Here is a 27549-nt window from a genome sequence, read left to right on the forward strand (position 1 = left end):
GTTCAGGTTGTTTTACTTTTAAAAAATGGGGTGAGCCAATGCCTTTGATCTTTAGCTGGCAGCGCTGCAGACGTAATTTTAGTTGGTGTACGTCAAGGGCTCAACCAAGCAGAGTTTGTCCACTTTTGAATTATCTCGTCACTACATGTAAAACGGTTGCTGCAAAAGTCCTTATCCCAGCCTTCCAGGAAGTGGGAGAATCTTTTAGGCTGCCTGCAGGGCAACCTTGACAGGTGGGAGGGGCAGCCCCACCTGCCAATCACATGACATGACGGTTCCCTTGAGCCGTCGTTACGAAGTGCCTGCCAGCCATGCATTGATGCCAAACACATTTTCAGAACAAACATGCATTTGTGTGTTGTTGTTGTTGTTGTTGTTGTTGTGTGTGGATAGATATAGATGATAGATAGATGATAGATAGATAGATAGATAGATAGATAGATAGATAGATAGATAGAGATAGATAGATAGATAGATAGATAGATAGATAGATAGATAGATAGATAAAGATGCGGGTGGCGCTGTGGGTTAAACCACAGAGCCTAGGACTTGCTGATCAGATGGTCAGCGGTTCAAACCCCTGTGACGGGGTGAGCTCCCATTGCTCGGTCCCTGCTCCTGCCAACCTAGCAGTTTGAAAGCACGTCAAAGTGCAAGTAGATAAATAGGGAAGGTAAACAACGTTTCCGTGCGCTGCTCTGGTTCACCAGAAGCAGCTTAGTCATGCTGGCCACATGACCCGGAAGCTGTATGCCGGCTCCCTCGGCCAATAAAGCAAGATGAGCGCCGCAACCCCAAAGTCGGTCACGACTGGACCTAATGGTCAGGGGTTCCTTTACCTTTACCTTTATAGATATATATATAGTGAATTTCTTTCTGCGCAGTTATCCAAGCTGGTTTTGTTTCCTCTTCGCAGGCATCACAGTCGACAAATTTGGGTTCATCTATTTTGTGGATGGCACCATGATCCGGCGCATCGATCAGAACGGGATCATCTCAACGGTGCTCGGTTCCAATGACCTAACATCCGCCCGGCCTCTGAGCTGTGACTCAGTCATGGATATATCCCAGGTATTTAAGGCCTCTTCATTCCTTCTCCACTGTCAAAACTGTGCGTCATCTGCCACGGCAGAACTTCTCCATCTCTTGTCTGGCAAGCCAATTACCTTTTCCTCCTCCAGGCACCTTTTCCTTTCAGGCTGCGCTGCCTCCCCACATTCTGTTACAGCACCTTCTCGCTCAGAAGTTGGAATGTTTATGCATATTCTATCGTCGCCGTTTAGTAATTGAGGCAATGTGCAGAGCGTGCTAAAAACAACAACTAAACAGCAATTCAGAACAACTCCAAAAAAATAGAATATACATTTTTTTAAAGAAGATACAAAAAATTGAGGTTTTTCATCCAGCTGGAAAATCTGGAAAATACTGAGCACCTGTCATGTATCGACAGGAATGCTTTTCCACATTTGCATTTGCAGCAGGCTTCTGACATCTTAGGAACCTGGAGGAGAAGCTTTCCTACAGACTGCAGTGAGTCACCTTCTGAGTGTATAAAGCAAGGCATCCCCAGACTTGGCCCTCCAGCTATTTTGGGACTACAATTCCCATCATCCCTGACCACTGGTCCTGTTAGCTAGGGATGATGGGAGTTGTAGTCACAAAACAGAGTTTGGGGGCGCCTGGTATACAGTCTTGAGCTATGTAAGACCTTTTATGTTAATATCAAAATCCTGAACTTGGCCTGGCAACAGATTGGCAGCCATTGCAAATACCACAAGCAAGGTGTATTTGCACCAGTTTACCCCTTGATCTGCCCCAACTGGCCTGCAGACAGCCCCCAAGAGCAGCCCCACATGGAGGGCATTGCAGTCATCTGACCTTGAGGTTTCCAACACATGGGCAACTTTGGTGAAGCTATTGCGTGGCATCACTACAGCTCAATAGGAAACGCTTCCGCAAAGGTTCTCGTGGGCTGCCACAACTCTGCTCATTCCAAAGTATCCACCACAAATAAATCCTCTTCGTTCCTGTCTCACGACCTTCCAATATCTTCATTTTTGGCCTGTCTGCACTGAAATCAGCATTCTGCAATGTTTTTGGAAAGAAGGTACATGGGAACTCTCAATCTGCGGTACCCTCAAACTCCAGTAATGTAGGGATTCCCAGCTGCATCATCACACATTTGGAGTCTGGGAAACTAGATTATCCGGCTGAGTGCAGAGGTCTTCTGGGAGCAGAAACGGCCTGATTTGTCTCCTTATTCTCAAGCCACTTCCTGTGTTCCAAGCTGGGCTTTAAATGTCCTTTTGACTGTAAGCACTCTGGACAGCATCTTTGTCACATCGGAACAGCAACTGGCACACTGTGTGCACACAATCAATATTGTGGAACTGGAGACCTGCAAATATTTTGCTGGTTGTGTCAAATTCATATGCATTTTTATTTCCTTTCCTTAAGTTCATCTTTTACCTGCATGGACCGTTCAGCTGCCTGTCCCCTAGTGTTCATGAAGTTGTTGTTGTTGTTTAGTCATTTAGTCGTATCCAACTCTTTGTGACCCCATGGACCAGAGCATGCCAGGCACTCCACTGCCTCCCGCAGTTTGGTCAAACTCATGTTTGTAGCTTCGAGAACACTGTCCAGCCATCTTGTCCTCTGTCGTCTCCTTCTCCTTGTGCCCTCCATCTTTCCCAGCATCAGGGTCTTTTCCAGGGAGTCTTCTCTTCTTATGAGGTGGCCAAAGTATTGGAGCCTCAGCTTCAGGATCTGTCCTTCCAGTGAGCACCCAGGGCTGATTTCCTTCAGAATTGATAGGTTTGATCTTCTTGCAGTCCACGGGACTCTCAAGAGTCTCCTCCAGCACCATAATTCAAAAGCATCCATTCTTCGGTGATCAGCCTTCTTTATGGTCCAGCTCTCACTTCCAAACATCACTACTAGGAAAACCATAGCTTTAAATATACGGACCTTTGTTGGCAAGCTGATGTCTCTGCTTTTTAAGATGCTGTCTGCTTTTTAAGATGCTGTCCAGCCATCTTGTCCTCTGAGAGCCAGTGTGGTGCAGTGGTTAAGAGTGGTAGTCTCGTAATCTGGGGAACTGGGTTCGCTTCCCCGCTCCTCCACATGCAGATGCTGGGTGACCTGGGCCAGTCACACTTCTTTGAAGTCTCTCAGCCCCACTCACCTCACAGAGTGTTTGTTGTGGGGGAGGAAGGGAAAGGAGAATGTTAGCCGCTTTGAGACTCCTTAAAGGAAGTGAAAGGCGGGATATCAAATCCAAACTCTTCTTCCTCTTCTCTTCTTCTTTGTCTAGGTTTGTCATTACTTTTCTCCCAAGAAGCAGGTGTCTTTTAATTTCGTGACTGCTGTCACCCTCTGCAGTGATCATGGAGTGCAAGAAAGTAAAATCTCTCACTGCCTCCATTTCTTCCCCTTTTATTAGCCAGGAGGTGATGGGCCCAGTGGCCATGATCTTCGTTTTTTTGATGTTGAGCTTCAGATCATATTTTGCGCTCTCCTCTTTCACCCTCATTAAAAGGTTCTTTAACTCCTCCTCACTTTCTTATTTGTCTTGTTTACTTTTTGCCTGCAACAGCTTTTGCCAACCTGGGCCTTCCAGAGATTTTGAACTGCTGCTCCCATCATCCCCAGCCAGCAGGTCAGATCTGATGTTGTAATCTAAACATCTAGAAGACACCAGGTTGGGGAACTTGTTCCGTAGTAACGAAAAAGCCCATTCCTAGCTCTCGTTCAGGTTTTCCCCTCACCTTCCTTTCTCATTCACTTCTCATTCTCTAGCTTCTCTGACTCCGCTTTTTCTTTCCTCCTCTGCCTCCTTGGCTTGTTGTCGTTTAGTCGTTTAGTCGTGTCCGCCTCTTCGTGACCCCCTGGACCAGAGCACGCCAGGCACTCCTGTCTTCTACTGCCTCCCACAGTTTGGTCAAACTCATGCTGGTAGCTTCGAGAACATTGTCCAACCATCTCGTCCTCTGCCGTCCCCTTCTCCTTGTGCCCTCCATCTTTCCCAACATCAGGGTCTTTTCCAGGGAGTCTTCTCTTCTCATGAGGTGGCCAAAGTCTTGGAGCCTCAGCTTCTGGCTTAGATGAGCCTTTTGCAGCTGCCTTCTGACTTTATCCCCATTTCCTTTGCCATCTAAGTCCCTGTCTTTTACCACCTGCCTTCCAGCCCTTGGAAGAGGATTCATCTCAAGCCATTTCCCTTTTCCAGCCACTGAACTGCTTTGTCAACATTCTGCCCTCAGAATATGAGCATTCTCTGACATCACTGCAGCTCAGCCAATGGCTAAGAGACTACTGCAGTTGGCAATTTGTGTCACAGAGAGAGAGAGAGAGAGAGAGAGATGAATCAATATATGATAGTATAGCCCAATGGTTGCCATTAATTTAATTTGATTTTGAATTGATTTTAAAATGATTTTAGAATGCTGTGTTGCTTTTCTAGTTGTTAGCCGCTCTGAGCCTGGCTTCAGCAGGGCGGGCATGTTATAAATAATCTATTATTATTATTAGGAGTCAGCATATACATCGCAATGCAGCCTAAATTCAAAATGGCTTCAGGTCTTCCATTACATATACAATTCATTTGCTCATTGGAAGTACTTTTTCTTTCCGTATGTGTCGGAGACTTCCTAAATTGGACACAGTGCATTTTGGAGTGGGACTGGTTCAAATTAATATCTCAGAAACTGGTTGAAGTCTGTTCTGCCCAAATTATCAGCAGCAGGAAAACGAAGAATCTTGAATTGCTTCAGATTGCAAATGGCTTTCATGCTGGGCTTTTTCAGTCCAGCTGCTCAATTTTTTATTTTTATTTTTTTATATAGGAAAAAAAATCTATTTTGGCACCTGCATTTCTTAGCACAAGGTAGGCAAACTGATGCTGCTCAGGGCTCGGTTTTCAGGGGCACTGTCTGTCCCAATAATCAGCACCAGCCTGGAGCCATAACCTCTAAATCTGCCAGGGGTTGCACGCCTCAAATAATTATTATTACGGCTTGGGGGATGAAACTTTGTTCTGCGGAACCACAGTTCCTAGCTGGAAAGCTTGAGCACTGTAAGTTAGGCACAATGGAAGTCAATGGGGTTTTTTCTTTTCTTTCCACAACCACCCATGCAATTTCCAGGCATCCACCTGGCACCTGTTCCTTTGCTTCTTTCTCCCCCTAATTTGAAAAGATTGCTCCCGCTCCATTGTGGCAGCTACCCCACCGTCTGCCATTTATGAGCGGGATAAAAATTACAGCCCTACAAAAGTCACCTGCCTGGTGGACCAGAGGTAAAGTTTGATTGTTTAAAAAAAAAATCTGTCTTGGCGAACATTGTGGTTTCCCTTCTGCAAGCAGGGGCCTGATACATACTTAGACCTGTGATTTCCTCCACCATCTCTCCACTCAAACTAGATTGTTATTTTTTAAGTCCTCTTTAAAAGCACCACCAAACTACAGTGGTACCTCGGGTTACAGACGCTTCAGGTTACAGATGCTTCAGGTTACAGACTCGGCTAACCCAGAAATAGTACCTCAGGTTAAGAACTTTACCTCAGGATGTGAACAGAAATTGCACGGCGGCGGCAGAATCTCCAGAACGAATTACCGTATTTTTCGCTCTATAAGACACACCAGACCACAAGACGCACCTAGTTTTTGGAGGAGGAAAATAAGAAAAAAAATATTCTGAATCTCAGAAGCCGGAACAGCAAGAGGGATCACTGCGCAGCGAAAGCAGCAACCCCTCTTGCTGTTCTGGCTTCTGGGATAGCTGCGCAGCCTGCATTCGCACCATAAGACGCAAACACATTTCCCCTTACTTTTTAGGAGGGAAAAAGTGAGTCTTATAGAGCAAAAAATACAGTAAGTTCTTAACCCGAGGTACCACTGTACAGCTTGTTTAGTTATCTGCTGAGCCTTTGGAATGGCTGCCTCTAGACCTCCTCACACCAGTCTTCCCTGGGGAAGCAGCTAGAGAAGGTGGGCAGGGAATGTAACACAATAATAGCTCTGATGTGGCCTAACTTGCCCATTGATCCTTTCTTCTTTCTCCACAGTAGCCAGCTTTGGGGGAATCCCACAGCAGGAGTGCCAACTTGGCCCCGTGACTGTGGGTACCCAGGACCATGGGTGCCATGCAGCGTGCACCTTAATTTGTGGGTTCCCAGCCCCTTCATGGGGAATTTTGTGGGTGCTCAGGCACCCAGAGCTCAAAGGTCCATGAACAACCATAGTTTAGAGGTCCCGGGCCCTAAGGAAGTCAGACTATCCTCCACCAGGGCCAGGTCCTGTGATGGCTCCGACCTGGTGGAATACTCTGCCCCATGAGACCAGGGCCCTTCAGGATTTAACCTCCTTCTGCCGTGCCTGTAAGACAGAGCTATTCCGCCTGGCGTTTAATTTGAATTCAGCCTGATCTTCTATTTCCCTTCCCCTCCCCTTTTTATGAAGATTACCCGCTCTGAGACCCCACAGCTAATTCTCCCCTGGCCTCCTCACTGGCCCAAGTAGGACCAATTCAGCCAGCTAGCCCTGGGGATTATCTAATGCTTATTTCCCCATAAATTGATTTTTGAATTTTATTGTTATTCATGTTTTTATAATGTATTTTATGCTGCTTTTATAATCAAGTCTTTTAAATTTGTTGTTAGCCACCCTGAGCCCAGTTTTTGACCCAGGAAGGGCGGTGGGGCATAAATAAAATTATTATTATTATTATTATTATTATTATTATTATTATTATTATTAGAGTTGGCATGTATGTCCCAAGCTATGGCAGTAACAACACACCTCTGTTTCCTTGCCACCTGGCAGATAGTGTTATTTAGAGATATGCTCTCTTGGGATGTGGGGGTTCAGCTAACATGGCTAAATAGCTGTTGATAGACCCCTCTGTGGATTTGTCCAGCCCCCTTCTTAAAGCCATCTAAGCCAGCAGCCATTTGTCTGAACGTACACAACGTTGTATGCAATTCCCCCTAATGTTATTCACTTTTGTATGTTATATATAGGCATGCTAACGGGCTAATGGATTGAGGTTGAATCCTGACAAGACAGAAGTACTGTTTTCGTGGGGACAGGGGACAGGCAGGTGTCGGGTACTCCCTGGTCCTGCATGGGGTAACTGTGCCCCCTGAAGGACCAGGGGCGCAGCCTGGGAGTCATTTTGGACTCACAGCTGTCCATGGAGGCGCAGGTAAATTCTGTGTCCAGGGCGGCTGTCTACCAGCTCCATCTGGTATGCAGGCTGAGACCCTAACTGCCTGCAGACTGTCTCCCCAGGGTGGTGCATGCTCTGGTTATCTCCCGCTTGGACTACTGCAATGCGCTCTACGTGGGGCTACCTTTGAAGGTGACCCGGAAACTACAACTAATCCAGAATGTGGCAGCTAGACTGGTGACTGGGAGTGGCTGCTGAGACTACATAACACCGGTCTTGAAAGACCTACATTGGCTGCCAGTACGTTTCCGAGCACAATTCAAAGTGTTGGTGCTGACCTTTAAAGCCCTAAACAGCCTCGGCCCAGTATACCTGAAGGAGTGTCTCCACGCCCATTGTTCTGCACAGACACTGAGGTCCAGCTCTGAGGGTCTTCTGGCAGTTCCCTCACTGCAGGAAGTGAAGCTACAGGGAACCAGGCAGAGGGCCTTTTTGGTAGTGGCACTCTCACTGGGGAACACCCTCCCATCAGATGTCAAGGAAATAAAGAACTACCAAACTTTTAGAAGACATTGGAAGGCAGCCCTGTATTAGGAAGCTTTTAATGTTTGACATTTTATTATTTTTGTTATATTTTTCTGGAAGGTGCAAAAAGTGGCTGGGGAAACCCAATCAGATGGGCAGGGTATTATTATTATTATTATTATTATTATTATTATTATTATTCCAACTGAACTTTAGGAAGCTTTATTGTCCATCATATTTCCCCAGCTCCCAAGCTTTCCCCAACTCCATCTCAGCGTTGGTTGCATTTTGAAAAATGCATACAATACATCTTCTCTATATAGTCCTTGCAAAAGCTTTTAGAAAGCAGCCATCTGGAGCCCAGGCTCTCATTCTTCCTTCTTTCAAAGGCGATGGACCCGTTTTCGAGTCTCCCGCTTGCATCTCGCAGATGCTGGCGATAGGTCTCTTTAAAACCACCCCGGTTAGGGAACTCTCCCTTCTTTCATCCTATAAAGCCGCTCTCGAGGTCTCTTCAGTCAGAGCCCCTCAGGCAGTGAGGGACCAGCAGCCATAAAATATTTAGCAGTCGTTGTTGACAAGGAATTGGTTTTAAGAAAGGGAGGGGGCTGGAATTCCCTCGCCGTTTCCGAATAAACTTACATTCTTGATGCTAACTCAAGGTTGCAAGCGTAGTAGCAGGCGCTCAGAAGGCTATCGGCAAGGCAGAGAGGCATGCATTATTGAAGGGGAAACCACAAGCTGTCATGTTTTACTACAGGAAGGGTTAAGGAGGGCCAGGAGCCAAAAGGAGGGGGGGAAAGAGAGACCAGACGCAGCTTTGTCGGTGGCCTAGTTCCCACCGAAGCAGTAAAGCTAAGTTGTTGGGTGGTAGGACTGATCTCTCGTCTACCTGAAGGGATGGTGGTCTCCATCTCTCTCCATCTCTCTCTCTCTCTCTCTCTCTCAATGGCTCTGTCACTACCAAAGAAATATAATAAACGAATCGAAAGAGAACCTACCCAAGTGATTCTGTGTACCCAACATGTATACTAAGTAGCAGAGTATATCTCTCTCTCCCCCTCTTCCTCCCCAACCTTATACAGTAGTACCTTGGGTTAAGAACTTAATTTGTTCCAGAGGTCCATTCTTTTTTTTCTTTTTTTTAATAATCAAATCAAATCAATCAAATCAAATCATATCACATAAATTCCGAATTACAAAGCCAAATTTTAAATTTTTGTTGAGGCGACCCATATTTCAAGTTCCGAAGGGGGATTCCGATCATCTTCTTGCTACTGCGTTAATATCCAAATCAGTCCAAATAAAGTTCATAATTCTATCCAGTCTCATCTTGCTGTTTCCACATCTCATCTTGTTCGTACATTTTTTTCTTTTTTCCTTATGATCTCTTCTGGTAATCTCCTTAAGCAGATAAACACCAATTGTAATCCTGTGTGAATTTTTCCGTTCGTCCAATCCTCATATCGAGATGGTTTCCATATATCATCGCTTTCATAAATAACATCGCTCTTTCCATCATTTATCTCGCAAACTGTCGTTCTTAAGTCCCTCTGAGGAGTCTCACACACAATATAAAAGCATTTCTATTTCTCCTCCCAGACTCAAGTCTTCCGACAGAGCTTGCCAATATGGCGACGGTATTTTTAACTGCGTCATTCCAAAGCTCTTGTACATTCCACGATCTTCTTAAAACATGTTTTGGTTAGAAAATTTATCTCCACACAGCCTTAAATCCACAGCTTAAGTCATTAAACGACATTTCTGATGTGAGGGGGTGGATTCTTGTTTAATCACATAGAGGAAAGAAAGGAAAGTTTTTTTCCCCTCCCCCATCCAGTCCCTTTGCCATACCGAGTCTTGGCGTATCTTCTCATGATTTATGCTTGTTCCTCCGACTCTTCTTGTTTATCAGAGATCTCTTCAGTTAGCAGTCTTTACTCCCCCTCCTTCCTTGAAATATGTGCATTCGCTTCCTCCTAATTGATTCTTTTGAAGTTCTTGCAGCTAGTGGCGCGGATCAGAAACGGCGTTCAGGAGCGCCGAGATCCCACAGGAGGGCATTCTGCCTAGTGCCCCCATCCCCTCAAATTTGGGGGTGGTATAGGGCACAGCAGGCAAGGGCAGCCCCCCCAACCTTGGGAGGGGTAGGGAGGCTATTTACTCCCATCACAGCCTCCTAATTACCTCCTGTGGGTCGGAGAGATGTTATTGTCAGCCATCTTCCGATGCGCCCCTAGTGGCCCCTCCCAGAGGTCCGTTCTTAACCTGAAACAGTTCTTAACCTGAAGCACCACTTTAGCTAATGGGGCCTCCTGCTGCCGCTGCACCTTTGGAGCACGATGTCTGTTCTCATCCTCAAGCAAAGTTCTTAACCCGAGGTACTATTTCTGGGTTAGCGGAGTCTGTAACCTGAAGCGTCTGTAACCTGTGGTACCACTGTACTGCATAGAACAGTACAGTCATACCTTACTTCTGGGTAAGAACAGTACAGTCATACACATTACTTCCGGGTTTCACCACTCGCGCATGCGCAGACGCTCAAAATGACATCACGCGCATGCGCGGAAGCGGCGAATCGTGACCCGTTCACGCGCAGACGCGGGTTGCATTCGCTTCAGGATGCGAACGGGGCTCCAGAACGGATCCCGTTCGCATCCAGAGGCACCACTGTAATGTCTAGGGTTGCCATATTTTGAAGATCAAAAAAGAGGACACTGTGATGACTCTCTATTTTAAATGCCCCTACTATATGTAGGGGGACGCAGGTGGCGCTGTGGGTTAAAGCCTCAGCGCCTAGGACTTGCCGATCGAAAGGTCGGCGGTTCGAATCCCTGCGGCGGGGTGCGCTCCTGCTGCTCGGTCCCAGCGCCTGCCAACCTAGCAGTTCGAAAGCACCCCTGGGTGTAAGTAGATAAATAGGGACCGCTTACCAGCAGGAAGGTAAACAGCGTTTCCGTGTGCGGCTCTGGCTAGCCAGAGCAGCGATGTCACGCTGGCCACGTGACCCGGAAGTGTCTCCGGACAGCGTTGGCCCCTGGCCTCTTGAGTGAGATGGGCGCACAACCCCAGAGTCTGTCAAGACTGGCCCGTACGGGCAGGGGTACCTTTACCTTTACCTTTACTATATGTAGGCTATAGAAGCTGTGATATATTGTTGAGTGGGGCAGGAGAAGAGGGAAGCAAGTCTTCAACCACCAGTTATATCTCATCCAGAAAGTATAGCCAGAGACGTTTTGGCAATTTTTTAAAAATCCACCCAGACAAAAATTTTACCTCTGGTCCTGGATATCCAGGATTGTGCAGTGCGTTAAGCTAGATGCCCCGTAAAGCTGCCTCCGATTTAGCAGTGCTGAGTCCGAAAGCTTAAGAAGAACAAAACTTTCAAAGAAACCCCGTAAAAAACCCTTGCACCTAGAAGATGAGATGCCAGGCCAAGGGCTTCCAACTTAGCTCTCTCCATGACATACCGGTTTACTATCTGCAGGATATTTGATGTTGTTTATGTTATTTTTATTTCTTTTCAAATATTGCTTTGCCGTCTTGCAGGGGGCAACATGTTGGCTATTTGCAGTTTAGTAGTGCTGCAGAGAGCTTGCTGGGGAGACCATGCATTAGAAAGGGACTCAAAAATAACTTAAACAAGGTTTTAATAACAAAAATAAAAACTCCTTATACACTAAATACATCAACAACAAACCAGACCCAACCACCAACCCATCCCCCAGGGTAATGGGAGAGCTAAATGCTGCTCCTTATATACTATACCCAATTGCTGACACAGCTCGATTAACACAACTCAGCAGCACCTGCTATGTTTCACAGCTGTAAGACTGGGTCTCGTTATTTGCCCTGGCCCTGGCCCTTAAAGACATACACAACTTGTGAAATAATAATGAACCTTCACATTTGAAAACACGTAACCTGAAGCCTCTATAACCCAAGGTACCACTGTATTTCATTCAGGTGAAACTAGAACACACTAAAACAGCAGCCTGAAGCCATTTCACAGTCCAGCACAAACAATTTAAACAATTAAGGAGTGTAGGGGGGGGGAGGGCATTTTAAACCACCAGCAGCAATTTAATAAACCATTAAATAATCAGAAGCTCGCCAGCTTGAAATTAATGGGTTTTCAAAAGCCTGTTTAAAAACCAATACAGATGTCCAAATGTATATACTTGGGGGGGGGGTCTCCCCACTGTATCTGGTGCATGCCAGTCTAATTAGAGAGAAGAGCATTCATTTACATGGGCCTCCATTGGCATTCTGAAGGGGAGCAGCCCGGGCATCTATCCACGACCTCAACGAGAACTAGACCCATGACAGTAGCTTTTGCTTAAGATGGACAGGTGAACCCAACTTGCAGCAATTTTTTGGGGTCTACACAAGCTGGTAAGCTGCTGCCGTTCAGGGCCAGAAGATAAGGAGATATCACCTAATTAGGGCTGGGTTGGAGGGACGGATTCAGCTCGGTTCATATTCAAAGGCGGATCTTATCCAATTTGCATTTTCTAAAACATGTCGCGAACTAAAACGCAACCATCTCTTGATTAGGGCTGAGCCAAAACAGTCATCTTACTTTTTTTTGCTCATGGTTCTTGTCCGTTCTTCTCTTCAGCCATGATGGGGGGGGGGGACTGCATTTAAATCAATATCTGCTTTTCGCTCTGGGCATTCAGCCACTCTCGTGGTGAGGATCCCCGGATCCTGAGCTGAAATGACACATGGCTTCATGCTTCATTTGCCAGGGATCCTGAGTCACAATGAGCCCTTCTCTATAATTGCAGGATGTGCTTCGAATTTAAGAGTGTGGCAGTTTGGGTTTAAAGGGCTACGATCAGGACCTATCAGAATCTTAGTATAAGGACCCAGTTCCCAAACACGTTTCTCTTATGCTGTTCTACATTGTGTTTCAAGTCACAATGTAGAACAGAGTCCCTTTAGTAAGTAATGCATCTAATTTTTTAAAAAATCCATTTTATTTTATTTAAAAAAATATTCTAATTAAAAAAATTCCACGTATACACTCTAGTACATGATTTAGTTTTTTTGTTTTGTCGACCGCATCCCGCTTTCCATGGTGATTTTGGTTTCTCCCCCTTTGCTGTCGTTTGTCTCTTATGTCATAACAATATTACAGTATTACTTGGCCCTCCAGATGTTTTGAGACTACAACTCTCATCATCCCTGACCATTGGTAGGGATGAATCAGAGTAAATGTCAATTCAGGTTTTTGCGGGGAAAGTGGCAGGGAAGCTCAAACCTAGCTTGGGATGATGGGAGTTGTAGTCCCAAAACATCTGGAGCAGGCTTCCTCAACCTCGGCCCTACAACTCCCATCATCCCTGGCTAGCAGGACCAGTGGTCAGGGATGATGGGAATTGTAGTCTCAAGGCTGAGGAAGCCTAATCTGAAGGGCCGAGTTTGCCTATGCCTGTCCTAGAACCAGAAATATTTCCTTGCTGGCCACCTTAAACAGCAGGAGGGGTCAAGAGCTAGAAAGTAACTGCGGGGGGGGGGGGGAGAAGCGGGCACTCAGAGAAACAGCTCAAGAAAGGGGGAGTACACTCCATGTCTCTGTGTATTTCTGTTGTTGTTTGAAATTTTTTTAAATTGGCTTTTATATATACAAAGTAATAACAAAAATTGTTATAAAATCAATCCATGAGATTCTCTGAATCTCGTGACTCCCCCCCCTTACATGGATCATAGTAACAATTTTTTTACCAATCTACATATCAATATATTCTCCATAATTCTCATTACTATAAGTTATGCATAAACCTCATCACTTTACAAGTGATTCTTAAAGTCCAGCTAGCGTTTTAATTTGCTTACAATGTTCTCTTAGGTAGATTATTAGTTTCCCCCATTCTTTTTTAAGGTCCTTATCTTCTTGATTCCTGAGTCTCCCGGTTGATTTTGCCATCTTGGCATAGTCCAGCATGTTGATAAATAAAAGAACTGAAAGAAGCTATCCGCGTCTCAAATCTCACTGGGCAGTTAGCCCAGTGAGCTGTTGAATGGCACCCTCGTGACAGATATATGATACAATAACAATCCATTTATTCTTGCGTAACCCACATAGAAACCAGGACACTATTCTTGCAATGTTAACACGAATGGTGGTGGTCCTAAGAACCGTTTCTGCTTCTTTCCATTCTGTTAGGTCCGCCTGGAGTGGCCTACGGACCTGGCGGTCAACCCGATGGACAATTCCCTGTACGTCCTTGACAACAACGTGGTACTGCAGATTTCCGAAAACCACCAAGTGCGAATCCTGGCAGGGAGGCCGATGCATTGCCAGGTTCCAGGCATCGACCACTTCCTTCTCAGTAAGGTGGCAATCCATGCTACCTTGGAATCGGCCACAGCTCTGGCCGTCTCCCACAGCGGCGTCCTGTACATCACGGAGACGGACGAGAAGAAGATCAACCGCATCAGGCAGGTCACCACCAACGGGGAAATCTCTCTGGTGGCCGGCGCGCCGAGCGGCTGCGACTGCAAAAACGACGTCAGCTGCGATTGCTTTTCCGGCGACGATGGCTACGCAAAGGACGCCAAGCTCAACGCCCCTTCCTCCCTGGCGGTGTGCGCGGATGGGGAGCTGTACGTGGCTGACCTGGGGAACATCCGGATCCGTTTCATCCGGAAGAACAAGCCGTTCCTCAACACGCAGAACTTGTACGAGTTGTCCTCGCCCATCGACCAAGAGCTCTACCTGTTCGACACCAGCGGCAAACACCTCTTCACCCAGAGCCTCCCCACCGGAGATTACCTCTACAACTTCACCTACACCGGAGACGGGGACATCACCCTGATCACCGACAACAATGGAAACCTGGTCAACATCCGGAGGGATTCCACCGGGATGCCGCTCTGGCTGGTGGTACCGGACGGGCAGGTCTACTGGCTGACCATTGGCACCAACAGCGCCCTAAAGAGCGTCACAGCCCAGGGGCACGAGGTGGCCATGATGACCTATCATGGCATTTCTGGCCTCCTTGCCACCAAGAGCAATGAAAACGGGTGGACGACGTTTTATGAGTGAGTATTTTGTTGGGTGTAACAGAATCCCAGATCGCGTTAAGAATATCACCATCATTTATTGCACCAACCAAAGGACATGGTGTATTCCAACAGTCGCTACACGTACAATAAAACCACAGCCAACATTAAGGAGATAGGAAGAGCTTCTCTGAATCAGACCAAAGGCCTGTGTAGTCCAGTGGCCAAGCAGATACCCTTGAGAAACCCACAGAACACTATGAGCATAATAGGCCTCTCCCATTTTTGCCATCCAGTGTGCACAGTGTGCACAGTAAACAGGGGCACACTGTCTTTTTGGGACACGAAAGTTCCAGATAGCTATCAAAGCTTTAATAATAATGATGGTGATGGTGATGATGAATTTCATTTATAAAAAGATAGAGTAAGAAAAAAGTGAGTGAGAATGAAAAAAATACCACTGCATTACCATACATTAATATACAGATGTGCATATTCTTACTAATCTAATACACATACCGTATTTTTCGCTCCATAAAGCACACCTAGTTTTTAGAGGGAGAAATCAAGCCTGTCCACTTCTCCCAGAGCTTCTCGGGGCTGCCGGGGGAAGCCCGGGTTCCCCCCCCCCCCAGCCCCAAAGAGCAAAGAAGCCAAGACAGCGAGCGGGATCCTTCCTGCCTCCCCCCCTGCATTCACTCCATAAGACGCACACATATTCCCCCATACTTTTTAGGAGGGAAAAAGTGTGTCTTATGGAGCGAAAAATACAGTATACAGTCATACCTTGGAAGCCGAACACCTTAGCTCCCGAACAATTGGTTCCCAAACGATCGAAACCCGGAAGTGAGTGTTCCAGTTTTTGAATGATTTCTGGAAGCCGGACATCAGGCGCAGCTTTCGACTGGTTGCAGGACGCTCCTGCAGCCAATCGGAAGACGCACTCTGGTTTTCGAATGGTTCTGGGAGTTCAAACGGACTCCTGGAATGCTCCTTCCTCCTGGGCCGTGTTCAGAAAGTGGTGGTGGGGGATGAGTGTTCAGACCCCTGGGCTCTCACTTGTGGGGTGCCTCAGGGTTCTGTCCTCTCCCCCATGCTTTTCAACATTTACATGCAGCCGCTGGGAGAGATCATCAGGAGGTTTGGGCTGGGTGTTCATCAGTATGCGGATGATACCCAGCTCTACCTCTCTTTTAAATCAGAACCGGACTGTCTCGCCTTAGTGGTGCATGCTCTGGTTATCTCCCGCTTGGACTACTGCAATGACTCTACGTGGGGCTACCTTTGAAGGTGACTCGGAAACTACAACTAATCCAGAATGCGGCACCTAGACTGGTGACTGGGGGCTGCCGCCGAGACCATATAACACCGGTCTTGAAAGACCTACATTGGCTCCCAGTACGTTTCCGAGCACAATTCAAAGTGTTGGTGCTGACCTTTAAAGCCCTAAACGGCCTCAGTCCAGTATACCTGAAGAAGCGTCTCCACCCCCATCATTCTGCCCGAACGCTGAGGTCCAGCGCTGAGGGCCTTCTGGCAGTTCCCTCATTGCGAGAAGCAAAGCTACAGGGAACCAGGCAGAGGGCCTTCTCGGTAGTGGCGCCCGCCCTGTGGAACGCCCTTCCAGCAGATGTCAAAGCAATAAACAACTACCTGACATTCAGAAGACATCTTTAGGCAGCCCTGTTCAGGGAAGTTTTTAACATGTGATATTTTACTGTATTTTTGGTTTCTATGGAAGCCGCCCAGAGTGGCTGGGGAGGCCCAGCCAGATGGGCAGGGTATAAATAATAAATTATTATTATTATTATTATTATTATTATTATTATTATTATTCGGTTTGAGAACCAAGGTGCGACTGTAATTGTCAGTAGCCTGATATATTATCAATTATCATTGTATTCATCCAAATAAAGTCTGCTCAGGTGGCTATCAAAGCTAATGGCTGCTGTTAGACCACCTCCCCATCCTCGGTGAATTTGCCCTCTAATCCCCCTCTGAAGCCATCAAGTCCAGTGACCGTCGCCATATCTTCCAGCAGCAAATTCCCATGAAGTAATTTTGGCCCCTGGAACTTACTTCAGGGCATGGACTTCTCCCCCGACTCCTCCCCTTGCTGAACCCATGCGCGCAGCACAGAGGCACCACCTTCTCTGGAGGATCGAGGGGGCCGGACTTTGCACAGGGTGCCCTCTGAACATTGGGGGCCTGGCCCCCTAAATATATATACAGTGGTACATCTGGATACAAACGGGATCCGTTCCGGAGCCACGTTCGCATCCTGAAGTAAACGTAAGACGCGTCTGCGCTTGCGCGGGTTGCGTTTCACCGCTTCCGTGCATGCGCGTGAATTCATTTTGAGCATCTGCGCATGCACGAGCGGCAAAACCCGGAAGTAATGCGCTCCGTTACTTCCGGGTCGCCGCGGAGCGCAACCGAGGTTTGGGACAGGGGCAGTAACAAACCCATGTCAAGCTGTCCTAAACTCCTGAGAAGTTGGGCTGATCCAACACGCAAGAGGAGATTTCTTTTACTGAAAATTGCATTTTGAACCTCATCCCATTTTCCAAGGCCTGCCTGCAGCACTGCTAGTGACTAAAAGTTTAGCGAGGCAGTTGAAATTGGAGGATATGGCCCCTTTTCCCTTTCTCCCAAACCCCCGTGTCTTGGAAGAAAAAAACACTGATGCTATTTCTGCTTCCTAGTCACCAAATGTAGCAGTATTTCAAGGTGACTCATTTCCCACCGATTATTTAGCTGCCAAAGGTTGCCGAAAGCAGAGGACCCGGGGGGGATGGGAGCTTCTGAGCAGGCATTTCTGGAACCAACTGCCTCCTTTCCGTGCCAGTAATGTGACAAATGACGGTGTCGGATGTTCACAAGCAAACAATTAGGTCTCATAAGCACCAAATACTGCATTAATTCTGTGCAGTGAACCGCGGCTAAATGCGTTTCCATTTGGGGATGGATGGCCCTGGTTTCCTTTGTCAGCCTCATAATTGCCACCGTGATTGTAAAGGCTGGGGTACCTCGGTCGGACAGCAGCAGGTTACATTAGGGGGGGTGATGAATTCATTGCCGGTGCCGGCTGCTCGGAGCCTCCCTGCGTCACGGTGTTTGTCCTTAATTCTGGTGCAAGTCAGAGCGTTAAATGAACATGAGAACATTAGGGTGTGATGGAGACCAGCCTAACTTCTGAATCCTTTGGACTGTGGAAACAGGGCACAGCCAGCTTAGCCGTGGAATGAATTGACTTGCGAGGATTTGTCTCCCTACAGATAATAATAAGAATAAGAATAATGATGATGATGATGATGTTCAGTCGTTTAGTCTTGTCCCACTCTTCGTGACCCCATGGATCAGAGCACGCCAGGCACTCCTGTCTTCCACTGCCTCCCACAGTTTGGTCAAACTCATGCTGGTAGCTTCGAGAACACTGTCCCACCATCTCGTCCTCTGTCGTCCCCTTCTCCTGGTGCCCTCCATCTTTCCCAACATCAGGGTCTTTTCCAGGGAGTCTTCTCTTCTCATGAGGTGGCCAAAGTATTGGAGCCTCAGCTTCAGGATCTGTCCTTCCAGTGAGCACTCAGGGCTGATTTCCTTCAGAATGGAGAGGTTTGATCTTGCAGTCCATGGGACTCTCAAGAGTCTTCTCCAGCAGCATAATTCAAATAATAATTTATTATTTATACCCTGCCCATCTGGCTGGGTTTCCCCAGCCACTCTGGGCAGCTTCCAACCGAATATTAAAAACAATACAGCGTCAGACATTAAAAACTTCCCTAAACAGGGACGCCTTCAGTTGTCTTTTAAAGGTAAAATAATTGTTTATTGGCTTGACATCTGCTGGGAGGGCGTTCCACAGGGCAGGTGCCACCACCGAGAAGGCCCTCTGCTTGGTTCCCTGTAACCTCATTTTCCTAGGCTATCTTTTCAAACCGAATTATGTGCCTTCATAGAGGTGGAAATGAGCAGAGATCGCCATATGTTGACACCCATCCGTTTTACCCAGTTTTCAGAACAGATGTTTTGGGGGGAGTGTGGTGCTTTTGGTTTGTCTGTTTTGATTTTAACGATGCAGTTGTTGAACGGGTCTTCTGGATGCTCTTTTCAGGGGTTTTCTGTAGGCTGCCCCAATTTCCAGCTTCCCTGGGTTTCCTCACTTACGAAAGGGCACACAGAAAAAAAGATAAATTTGTATCTGAAGAAGTGTGCATGCACACGAAAGTTCATACCAATGACAAATTCAGTTGGTCTCTAAGGTGCTACTGGAAGGAATTTTGTTTATTTTGTTTCAACTACGGCAGACCAACACAACTACCTACCTGTAACAGAAAAAGGATGTTACAGAAAGGAGAAACTTGGTTTGTTTATGTTTAGGGGACTCCTGAAGTATGAAGAGGGGTGGTTAGTATAATCAAGCCTGCAGGATAGCTCAGTTGCTAAAGCACGAGACTCTTAATCTCAGGGTTGTGAGTTCGAGTCCAACGTTGGGCAAAAGGATTCTTACATTGTAGGGGGTTGGAGTAGATGACCCTCGTGGTCCCTTCCAACTTATGATTCTAGGATATCACTGAATCAGACAAATCAGTTATAATAATTTTGTTATTTGTATTCCGCCCATCTGACTGGGTTGCCCCAGCCACTCTGGGCAGCTTCCAACATATATAAAAATATACACATATACATATATATATAACCTACCAGCATGAGTTTGACCAAACTGCGGGAAGCAGTGGAAGACAGGAGTGCCTGGTGTGCTCTGGTCCATGGGGTCACAAAGAGTCGGACATGACTAAACAACAACAACATACATAGATATAAGCTATTCAAATTTTAGTAAAGGTAAAGGGACCCCTGACCATTAGGTCCAGTCGTGACCGACTCTGGGGTTGTGGTGCTCATCTCGCTTTATTGGCCGAGGGAGCTGGCGTACAGCTTCCGGGTCATGTGGCCAGCATGACTAAGCCGCTTCTGGCGAACCAGAGCAGCGCACAGAAACACCATTTACCTTCCCACCAGAGTGGTACCTATCTATCTACTTGCACTTTCAAACTGCTAGGTGGGCAGGAGCAGGGACCGAGCAACGGGAGCTCACCCCGTTGCAGGGATTCGAACCGCCGACCTTCTGATCGGCAAGTCCTAGGCTCTGTGGTTTAACCCACAGTGCCACCCGCATTCCTTACATATACATAGATATAAGCTGTTCAGATTTTAGGTCGCAATTAATTTTAAAAATGTGTAAAAACAGTTCCTGAAAGGCTAGAAATGTCCACACGTACGGACTTGCATTCATAGAACACATCTAACTCAGCCCTTTTGATTTCAAGCCGTTTTGGCTTTTGCTTCATCTGCCCAGGTCAGCAGCGTATTTGAACATCTTGTGCCATTTTTCCACGCTCAACCCTTGAAATCAAAACCACTTTCTCACAAGCCGATAATTCCCCCCCCCCCAACTTATTTATTTATTAACGTTCTTATATTACATATGCATACATTGTCATATTACATTACAGGACTTATTATAATATAATTTTCAACATGTATACAAAGTTTATATACAAAATTTATATACCTAAAAAAAAAAGACAAAAAAAGACAAATAGCTATTCCAAAATAATATTTGTACCAACACTACGGACTTCCTGTCAATCTCGTTGTATATTCTTTTTTTTACAAATGAATATACTCTTATTGTTGTATGTTCTTTACATTTTATCTAATACATTCCTATATCAATATGTACCCTTGATCTTGTTTCTCAACTCAATTTCTCTCCAGCGTCAATTGATTGGCAGCATAGATAGCGAACCTTTACTATATTTTTGAACATATATCTTCTATCCCATTTTTCCATAAATTTTTGTTTTGAATCAAAGCAAGCCGAGAATTCTGCAGATTCAAAACTTAACCTGTCGAGCCGTGTGCGAATTGGGGCCCAGGGGTGAGAGGAACTCTACCTCAAAGCATTATGGAGAGCCCTAAGACATCTTTAGGAACAGCAGGGCAAAGCGGGCATAAGAAGGTGGAAGGAAAAGTTGCACAAAGCGTTTGTTAAAAGAAGCATGCCTGTGTGGCAAAGAGGAACAGCGGCAGCAAACTCTGTTCAGAATTTGCGTTCACACATCCTCCTTGGTAGCAGAGCAGATTTTTGTTTCTGGGCAAGAATATTTTACACCTCATCTGCCACTAATTAAAAAATCACCTTCAAAAGAACATCAGTCGCTCCAGCTATTCACCTTCCTCAATAACATGCAACCTTTTAACAGCTACTGGGAATATACCGTATTTTTTCCATGTGTAAAACTAGGTTTTCCCCCCTAAAAAAAATAAAGTAAAAAATTAGGGGGCGTCTTATACTCTCGGCCATCTCCCCACCCCCCATTTTCTTAAGTCTGAGTCTTATACATGGGGGCGTCTTATAGACGGGAAAATATGGTAAGTGAGGTCATGACCTGCTGAGCAAACAGCAAAGAAGCAAATATGTGCCACTCTCGGAGGCAGGAACTCAAATAAATAAAAATAAAAAAGAGGTTGCTCAGATGGTTTGCAGCATCAGTGATACTATTTCTTTTTTAAAAAAAGAATTTTTTTCTTGCACTGCAAGGCTTAGGTCAGATGGCAGCAAGTTAAAACCCAATGCTTTGGGGTGGAGGTTGCTGTCTCTCTCTATCTCTCTCTCTCTCTCTCTCTCTCTCTCTCTCTCTCTCCTCCTCCTCCTCCTCCTCCTCCTCCTCCTCTGTTTGCCACTCATGTATCTCCTTCCATTCCAGGTATGACAGTTTTGGCCGCCTCACCAACATCACTTTCCCTACCGGTCTGGTCAGCAGTTTCCGCAGCGACACGGACAGCTCAGTGCATGTCCAGGTTGAGACCTCCAGCAAGGATGACGTCACCATAACAACCAACCTCTCAGCCTCAGGTGCCTTCTACACCCTCTTGCAAGGTGAGCTTCAGATCTGCTGGACGGGCTTTGTCCAGGTTTTTTTTGGCTTGGGTTCGTTCTCCTTCAGCCCTGCCCTTTACCTTAAGGCCCCAATCCAGGTTTCAGCAATAAAACGTACTATTATCAATGCTATGATACACCTGCATCTCCACAACCGGATGCCTTCATGTGCCCCAACTGCAACAAAACATGTCTCTTCTTCTTCAGTCTCTACAGCCACAGCAGACGCTGTAACTCTCCAATGGTTTAACTTCACCTCTGAAGGTGCATTCTTCCATTGTCTCTGCAGACCTTCCAAGTATCCCTATTTTTCAGGGACAGTCTTGGATTTACAGAAGCCATCCTGGTTTCTGATTTGATCCCGGAATGTCCCGCTTTTCCCTATTTCCATCAGAGAAATATTGGAGGGTATAGAGCTATCCGACCCCCAAGCCAAGGGGATAAGTAACTATACAACCTTTAGAAGACATCTGAAGGCAACCCTGTATACGGAAGGTTTTTTATTTTTGATGTTTTGTTGTGTTTTTTTATACGTTGGAGGCCGCACAGAGTGGCTTGGGCAGCCTAGCCAGATGGATAGGGTATAAATATTAGTAATTATTATTATTATGGAATAAAAAGGTAAAGGACCCCTGACAGTTAAGCCCAGTTGCAGACTACTCTAGGGTTGCAGCGCTCATCTCACTTTACAGGCCGAGGGAGCCAGTGTTTGTCCACAGTCAGTTTTTCTAGGTCATGTGGCCAGCATGACTAAGCCGCTTCTGGCGCAACGGAATACTGAAACTAGAGCAGCGCACAGAAACGCCGTTTACCTTCCCGCCGGAGTGGTACCTATTTATCTACTAGAACTTTTTGGCGTGCTTTCGAACTGCTAGGTTGGCAGGAGCTGGGACAGAGCAACAGGAGCTCACCCCATCACAGGGATTCGAACCGCCGACCTTCTGATTGGCAAGCCCTAGAGTCTCAGTGGTTTAGACCACAACGCCACCCACGCCCCTTATTATTGAATAGGCCGTCCCTATTTTCATTGGAGAGGTGTTGGAGGGTATGAGACAGACAGGCGCACTCATTATAAACAAGAAAAAAACCAGTTGCAACCAAAAAACAACAACCAAGGAAAGTGTAAAAACAGTTCCACCTATAAAACATTTCAAAAGAATTCCGTATACAAAAGCAGTTAAAAATAGTTCGATCAAAGTTCAGGTGTGCCACCTGTTGGAAGAGGGAGATCTCAATAGGTGCTGAAAAGACAACAAAGGCAGCTCCCCTTCAATATGTGATGGGAGGGAATTCCAAGGGGGATGGTGCCACAGACCTCCTGATAAGATGGTTATCAGCAGGAGCCCTTTTGTGCAGAGTGCAGTGATCAATTGGGCAAGGGACCTATTTGGATCTGACTGTGCCCACCCGCAATCTGTCTACTCGCCAGATTTTAAGCAGGGGTTCTCAGCTAGGAGCACCAAAAGCATGGGTAGGCAAATTAAGGCCCGGGGGCCGGATCCAGCCCATTCGCTTTCTAAATCAGTCAGTCCAGGAATCAGCATGTTTTTTACATGAGTAGAATGTGTCTTTGTATTTAAAATGCATCTCTGGGTTATTTGTGAGTCCTGCCTGCTGTTTTTGCATCAGTAGAATACAGTGGTACCTCGAGTTAAGTACTTATTTCGTTCCGGAGGTCCGTTCTTAACCTGAAACTGTTCTTAACCTAAAGTACCACTTTAGCTAATGGGGCCTCCTGCTGCCGCCGTGCCGCCAGAGCTCGATTTCTGTTCTCATCCTGAAGCAAAGTTCTTAACCTGAAGCACTATTTCTGAGTTAGCGGAGTCTGTAACCTGGAGCATATGTAGCCTGAAGCATATGTAACCTGAGGTACCACTGTATGTGCTTTTATTTGAAATGCATCTCTGGGTTATTTGTGGGGCATCAGAATTCGTTCATTTATATTTTCAAAATATAGTCCGGCCTCCCCACAAAGTCTGAGGGACAGTGGACTGGCCCCCTGCTTTAAAAAGTTTACTTACCCCGACCAAAAGGAACGCGAACAGAATCTGCAGAAGGGAAAGGGGGAATTAAACTGTATGCAATTTTCTAGGGTGTGCCGGTGGATGGGGGGAAGCCCCCCACCTCTTTCCACCTCCTCGACCCTACAACTATGAACTTGCTTCAAGGTCTGGTATGAATCCCTTTTCACGGGAGTGCTAATGTAAAGCTGAAACTATTTCTGTAACCTCCCCAGAGTCTCAGAGATAAGTCAGGCCATTAACACAAATTCGTTCAGATAATGAATCGTCATCTCGCTCTGCAGCTATTGGCAAGGGCTGGGAAGGGCTGAGCGGCACAGACTGGATTATGCAGCAGGAAACAGACCTCATCATGGTAATCCCAGCACCATGAGGACCCCATATCCTGGCGCCTTCTAATGCTTTCCTTTGCTGATTGGCGCGCACTTGCACCTAATTAAGAAGCGGAGCCCTTGCCAGGCCTGTCGTGGTACTGCAGCTGTTTTCTGTTGGGGGTTCAGCCTGCTTCCTTGCTTGCCAGCTCTTCTCACAAGGCAAAAGTCTTCCAGTGTCCTTGTGCTGTTATCATAGCATAGAGATCATAATCGGGGACAGGGAATGGGGTTAGGACAACTTCATGCAAAACAAACAGCCCAGCTCTGGAAAACCATATTAAATTTATATTCTCATTTATTTTGTGCATAATACAGTGGTAAAAGGTAAAGGGCCCCTGACCATTAGGTCCAGTCGTGGCCGACTCTGGGGTTGCGGCGCTCATCTCGCTTTATTGGCCAAGGGAGCCGGTGTACAGCTGCTTCTGGCGAACCAGTGCACAGAAATTCCATTTACCTTCCCGCCAGAGCAGTACCTATTTATCTACTTGCACTCTGACGTGCTTTCGAACTGCTAGGTTGGCAGGAGCAGGGACAGAGCAACAGGAGCTCACCCCGTCATGGGGATTTGAACCGCCAACCTTCTGATCGGCAAGTCCTAGGCTCTGTGGTTTAACCCACAGCGCCACCCGCGTCCCTTAATACAGTGGTACCTCGGTTTAAGAACAGTCCTGTTTAAGAATGATTCTGTTTACAAACTCCGCAAAACCGGTAATAGTGTCCTGATTTGAGAACTTTACCTTGGTCTAAGAACGGAATCTGAATGTTGGCGGTGGGAGGCCTCATTAGGGAAAGCCCACCTCGGTTTAAGAACGGACTTCCGGAACAGATGAAGTTCGTAAACCGAGGTACCACTGTACTTGGATTTTTGCTAAGGCTGTGATCCAGATAGAAGCGAAACGCTTGACCCTCCAGAATTCAGCTTTTCTCAAGCTGTGGCTCCCCAGATGTTGTTGAACTACAACTCCCATCACCGCCAGAGCTCAGGGATGATGGGAGTTGTAGTCCAACAACATCTGGGGACCCACAGGTTGAGAACCGCTGCTCCAGATCTTGCTGGGACTTCCCATCCCATCAGCCCCAGGGGGTCAGGGTTGAAGGGAGCTGGGAGTCCAGGAGCAACAATCTGAAAGTGACCACACTGGTTATGCCTGGCAAAGGAGATGGAACTGTTACCTGCCCTTTCTGAATTATATTACAGCCCCATAAGTTTCCCTGTCATGTAGACAAATCAAGCCCATTTCTAATTGGACCAGCCGGATTTTAGAAGCGTTCAGATGTCTGACAAACGCTGGGAAGGGAATTTAGCGCCTCCTCATGAGTCTAATTAAGGCACAGTAGCTGCTGCTCGGGGCTCTTCGGGGAATTAATTGATTTGCTGAGATTTATGCATCTGGGGGTGAGGGTCTAATAATTGTCTTGTGGTCAAGCATCTCCGTGTTCGGCAGCTCGGCACAGCTATAAAGGTACATCATTCTAAATCAGCACCAGCTCCAGGACTGGAGAGAGGGGTGGGCTGGGCAAAGAAAACCCTGTAGTTTCACCTGGAAAAATCACAAATGCCATGCAATGTAAAAAAAAAGGGGGGGGTAAAGCAATGCATATCGGGGCAAAAAAAATCTTAATTACACATAAACGCATGTGAACAGGCAGCGAGACCTTGGGCTTTGTAACAGCAACCTGAGAGGCTGAAATTTAACAGGGAATACTCCTTCTAACATGGAGAAATGTATAGCTTCACCTACTGAATTTCTGCCTGTTTTACAGCTTGTTAAAGGCACAAGAGCAGTAATAAATAACTCTTGAGACAATTCTAACAGTTTGAAAGCAGTTTGAATACTGCTGTATTCATATAACCTGAAACTAGCAATTGGTTGGGCACTAAATAATTCTGCCATATTAATTCTAATAATGAAAAAGCAACACAGGGAAATATTGTTATAGAACCCTAGAAAATATTGTCATAGAACCGTAGAAATTAAGAAATGGTAGGATTTTGGTGATTTGGGAAGTGAAGGGGAAAATACTAGCTGCACAGGAATTCTTGAGCTAGCCTATGCAAAATGACTTGGCCAAGCCTGGGGTCCAGTAAGAAACAATATGGGGCCATTGAGAGCCATTGGCAAGGCAAGATGAGTGTCCTGCTCTTTTGCCCTGAGGTATAAACAGAGACTGGGTGTTTGGAAGTTTGCCAGGGTAACTGGGTATACGGTGACAGGAAAAGAGAATTTTTAGGAAGGTGTACTGGGAAGAAGAGGGACGTGGGTGGCGCTGTGGGTTAAAGCACAGAGCCTAGGACTTGCTGATCAGAAGGTCGGCGGTTTGAATCCCCGCGATGGGGTGAGCTCCCGTTGCTCGGTCCCTGCTCCTGCCTACCTAGCAGTTTGAAAGCACGTCAAAGTGCAAGTAGATAAATAGGTACCGCTGTGGGAAGAAGGAGGAAGAAGAAAGACTTCATCTTGGGCAGGTTGGCTGAAGGCTGGCTGGGAGAGGTGCTTTTGAAATGACCACGCTGTAGGATCTGGACCCTTTCCATGCAGGCTGAAGGTGCAAATAGGTGAATAAAGCATGTTTCTTAAAGCAACAGCAGTTTCTGCCGTGTCTTCAGTTCTCCAAAGCAACACAGAACTTGGGTGAATGCCTGGAACCCCATGAACTTTTGCCACCGCTCAGCAGAGAGAGAGGCACCCAACATTTGTAACAATATCTTATACCGAGTCAGGATATGGTTCATCTAGAGATGGCTAGCTAGAGATTATGACAGTCCGATAACTGGAGACCCATGTTTGGGAAACCCTGGTCTACACTGACAGGCGTCAGCTCTCCGAAGTCTCAGGTGGAGGTTTAGAATAGAATAGAAACTTTATTCGCCTCAGCCAATGGCCATAGCAGCAAGAGAACATTACAATATACACAGAAGAAAGTGAAAATTAAATAGAAACGCACAGTTTAGTGTCCTGAGTCAACAGTCAGATAATGGACCTTATCCGTATCCCCAGGTGGAGGTTTCTTCCCAACCCAACCTTGAGGTGCAAGGGATTAAACCAGAATAGCAGCTGCTCTGCCACTGAGCCTACAGCTCAATTCTTCTTCTTCCTTGGTTTAACCCATTCTGTATCTCATGGTTTTGACCTTTAAAGCCCTATGCGGCCTAGGACCCACGTACATACAGGACTGCCTCTCCTGCTATGCCCTGTGGAGGACCTTAAGGTCCACAAATGACAACACTTTGGAGGTCCCAAGCCTCAAGGAGGTTAGATTGGTTTCAACCAGGGCCAGGGCCTATTCAGCACTGGCCCCGACATGGTGGAACGCTCTGTCACAAGAGACCAGGGCCCTGCGGGACTTGACATCTTTCCACAGGGCCTGCAAGTCCGAGCTGTTCCGCCTGGCCTTTGGTTTGGACTCGGTCTGACCCTTATCTTTCCCTCCCTTTATGGTCTTGATTTATCGGCTACATTAAAATGAGACTGCATTTTAAATTGCACTTTAACCTGTATTTTAAATT

At 46.5% G+C, this 27549-nt stretch overlaps 1 protein-coding gene across 13 annotated transcripts in view; it reads left to right on the forward strand.

The window, feature by feature from the left end:
- Positions 1-27549, forward strand: part of TENM4 (teneurin transmembrane protein 4) — a 650537-nt gene that overhangs the window by 600874 nt on the left and 22114 nt on the right. For all 13 annotated transcript variants that reach the window (XM_083735741.1, XM_083735748.1, XM_083735749.1 and 10 more), the window contains 3 exons: positions 917-1071; positions 13865-14742; positions 21477-21649. In XM_083735741.1, the coding sequence (XP_083591867.1) occupies positions 917-1071; positions 13865-14742; positions 21477-21649 (1206 nt within the window). The remainder of the gene's footprint in view (positions 1-916; positions 1072-13864; positions 14743-21476; positions 21650-27549) is intronic.

Source organism: Podarcis gaigeae (genome assembly GCF_964106915.1).
Source record: "Podarcis gaigeae genome assembly, chromosome: 4".
Classification (NCBI taxonomy): domain Eukaryota; kingdom Metazoa; phylum Chordata; class Lepidosauria; order Squamata; family Lacertidae; genus Podarcis; species Podarcis gaigeae.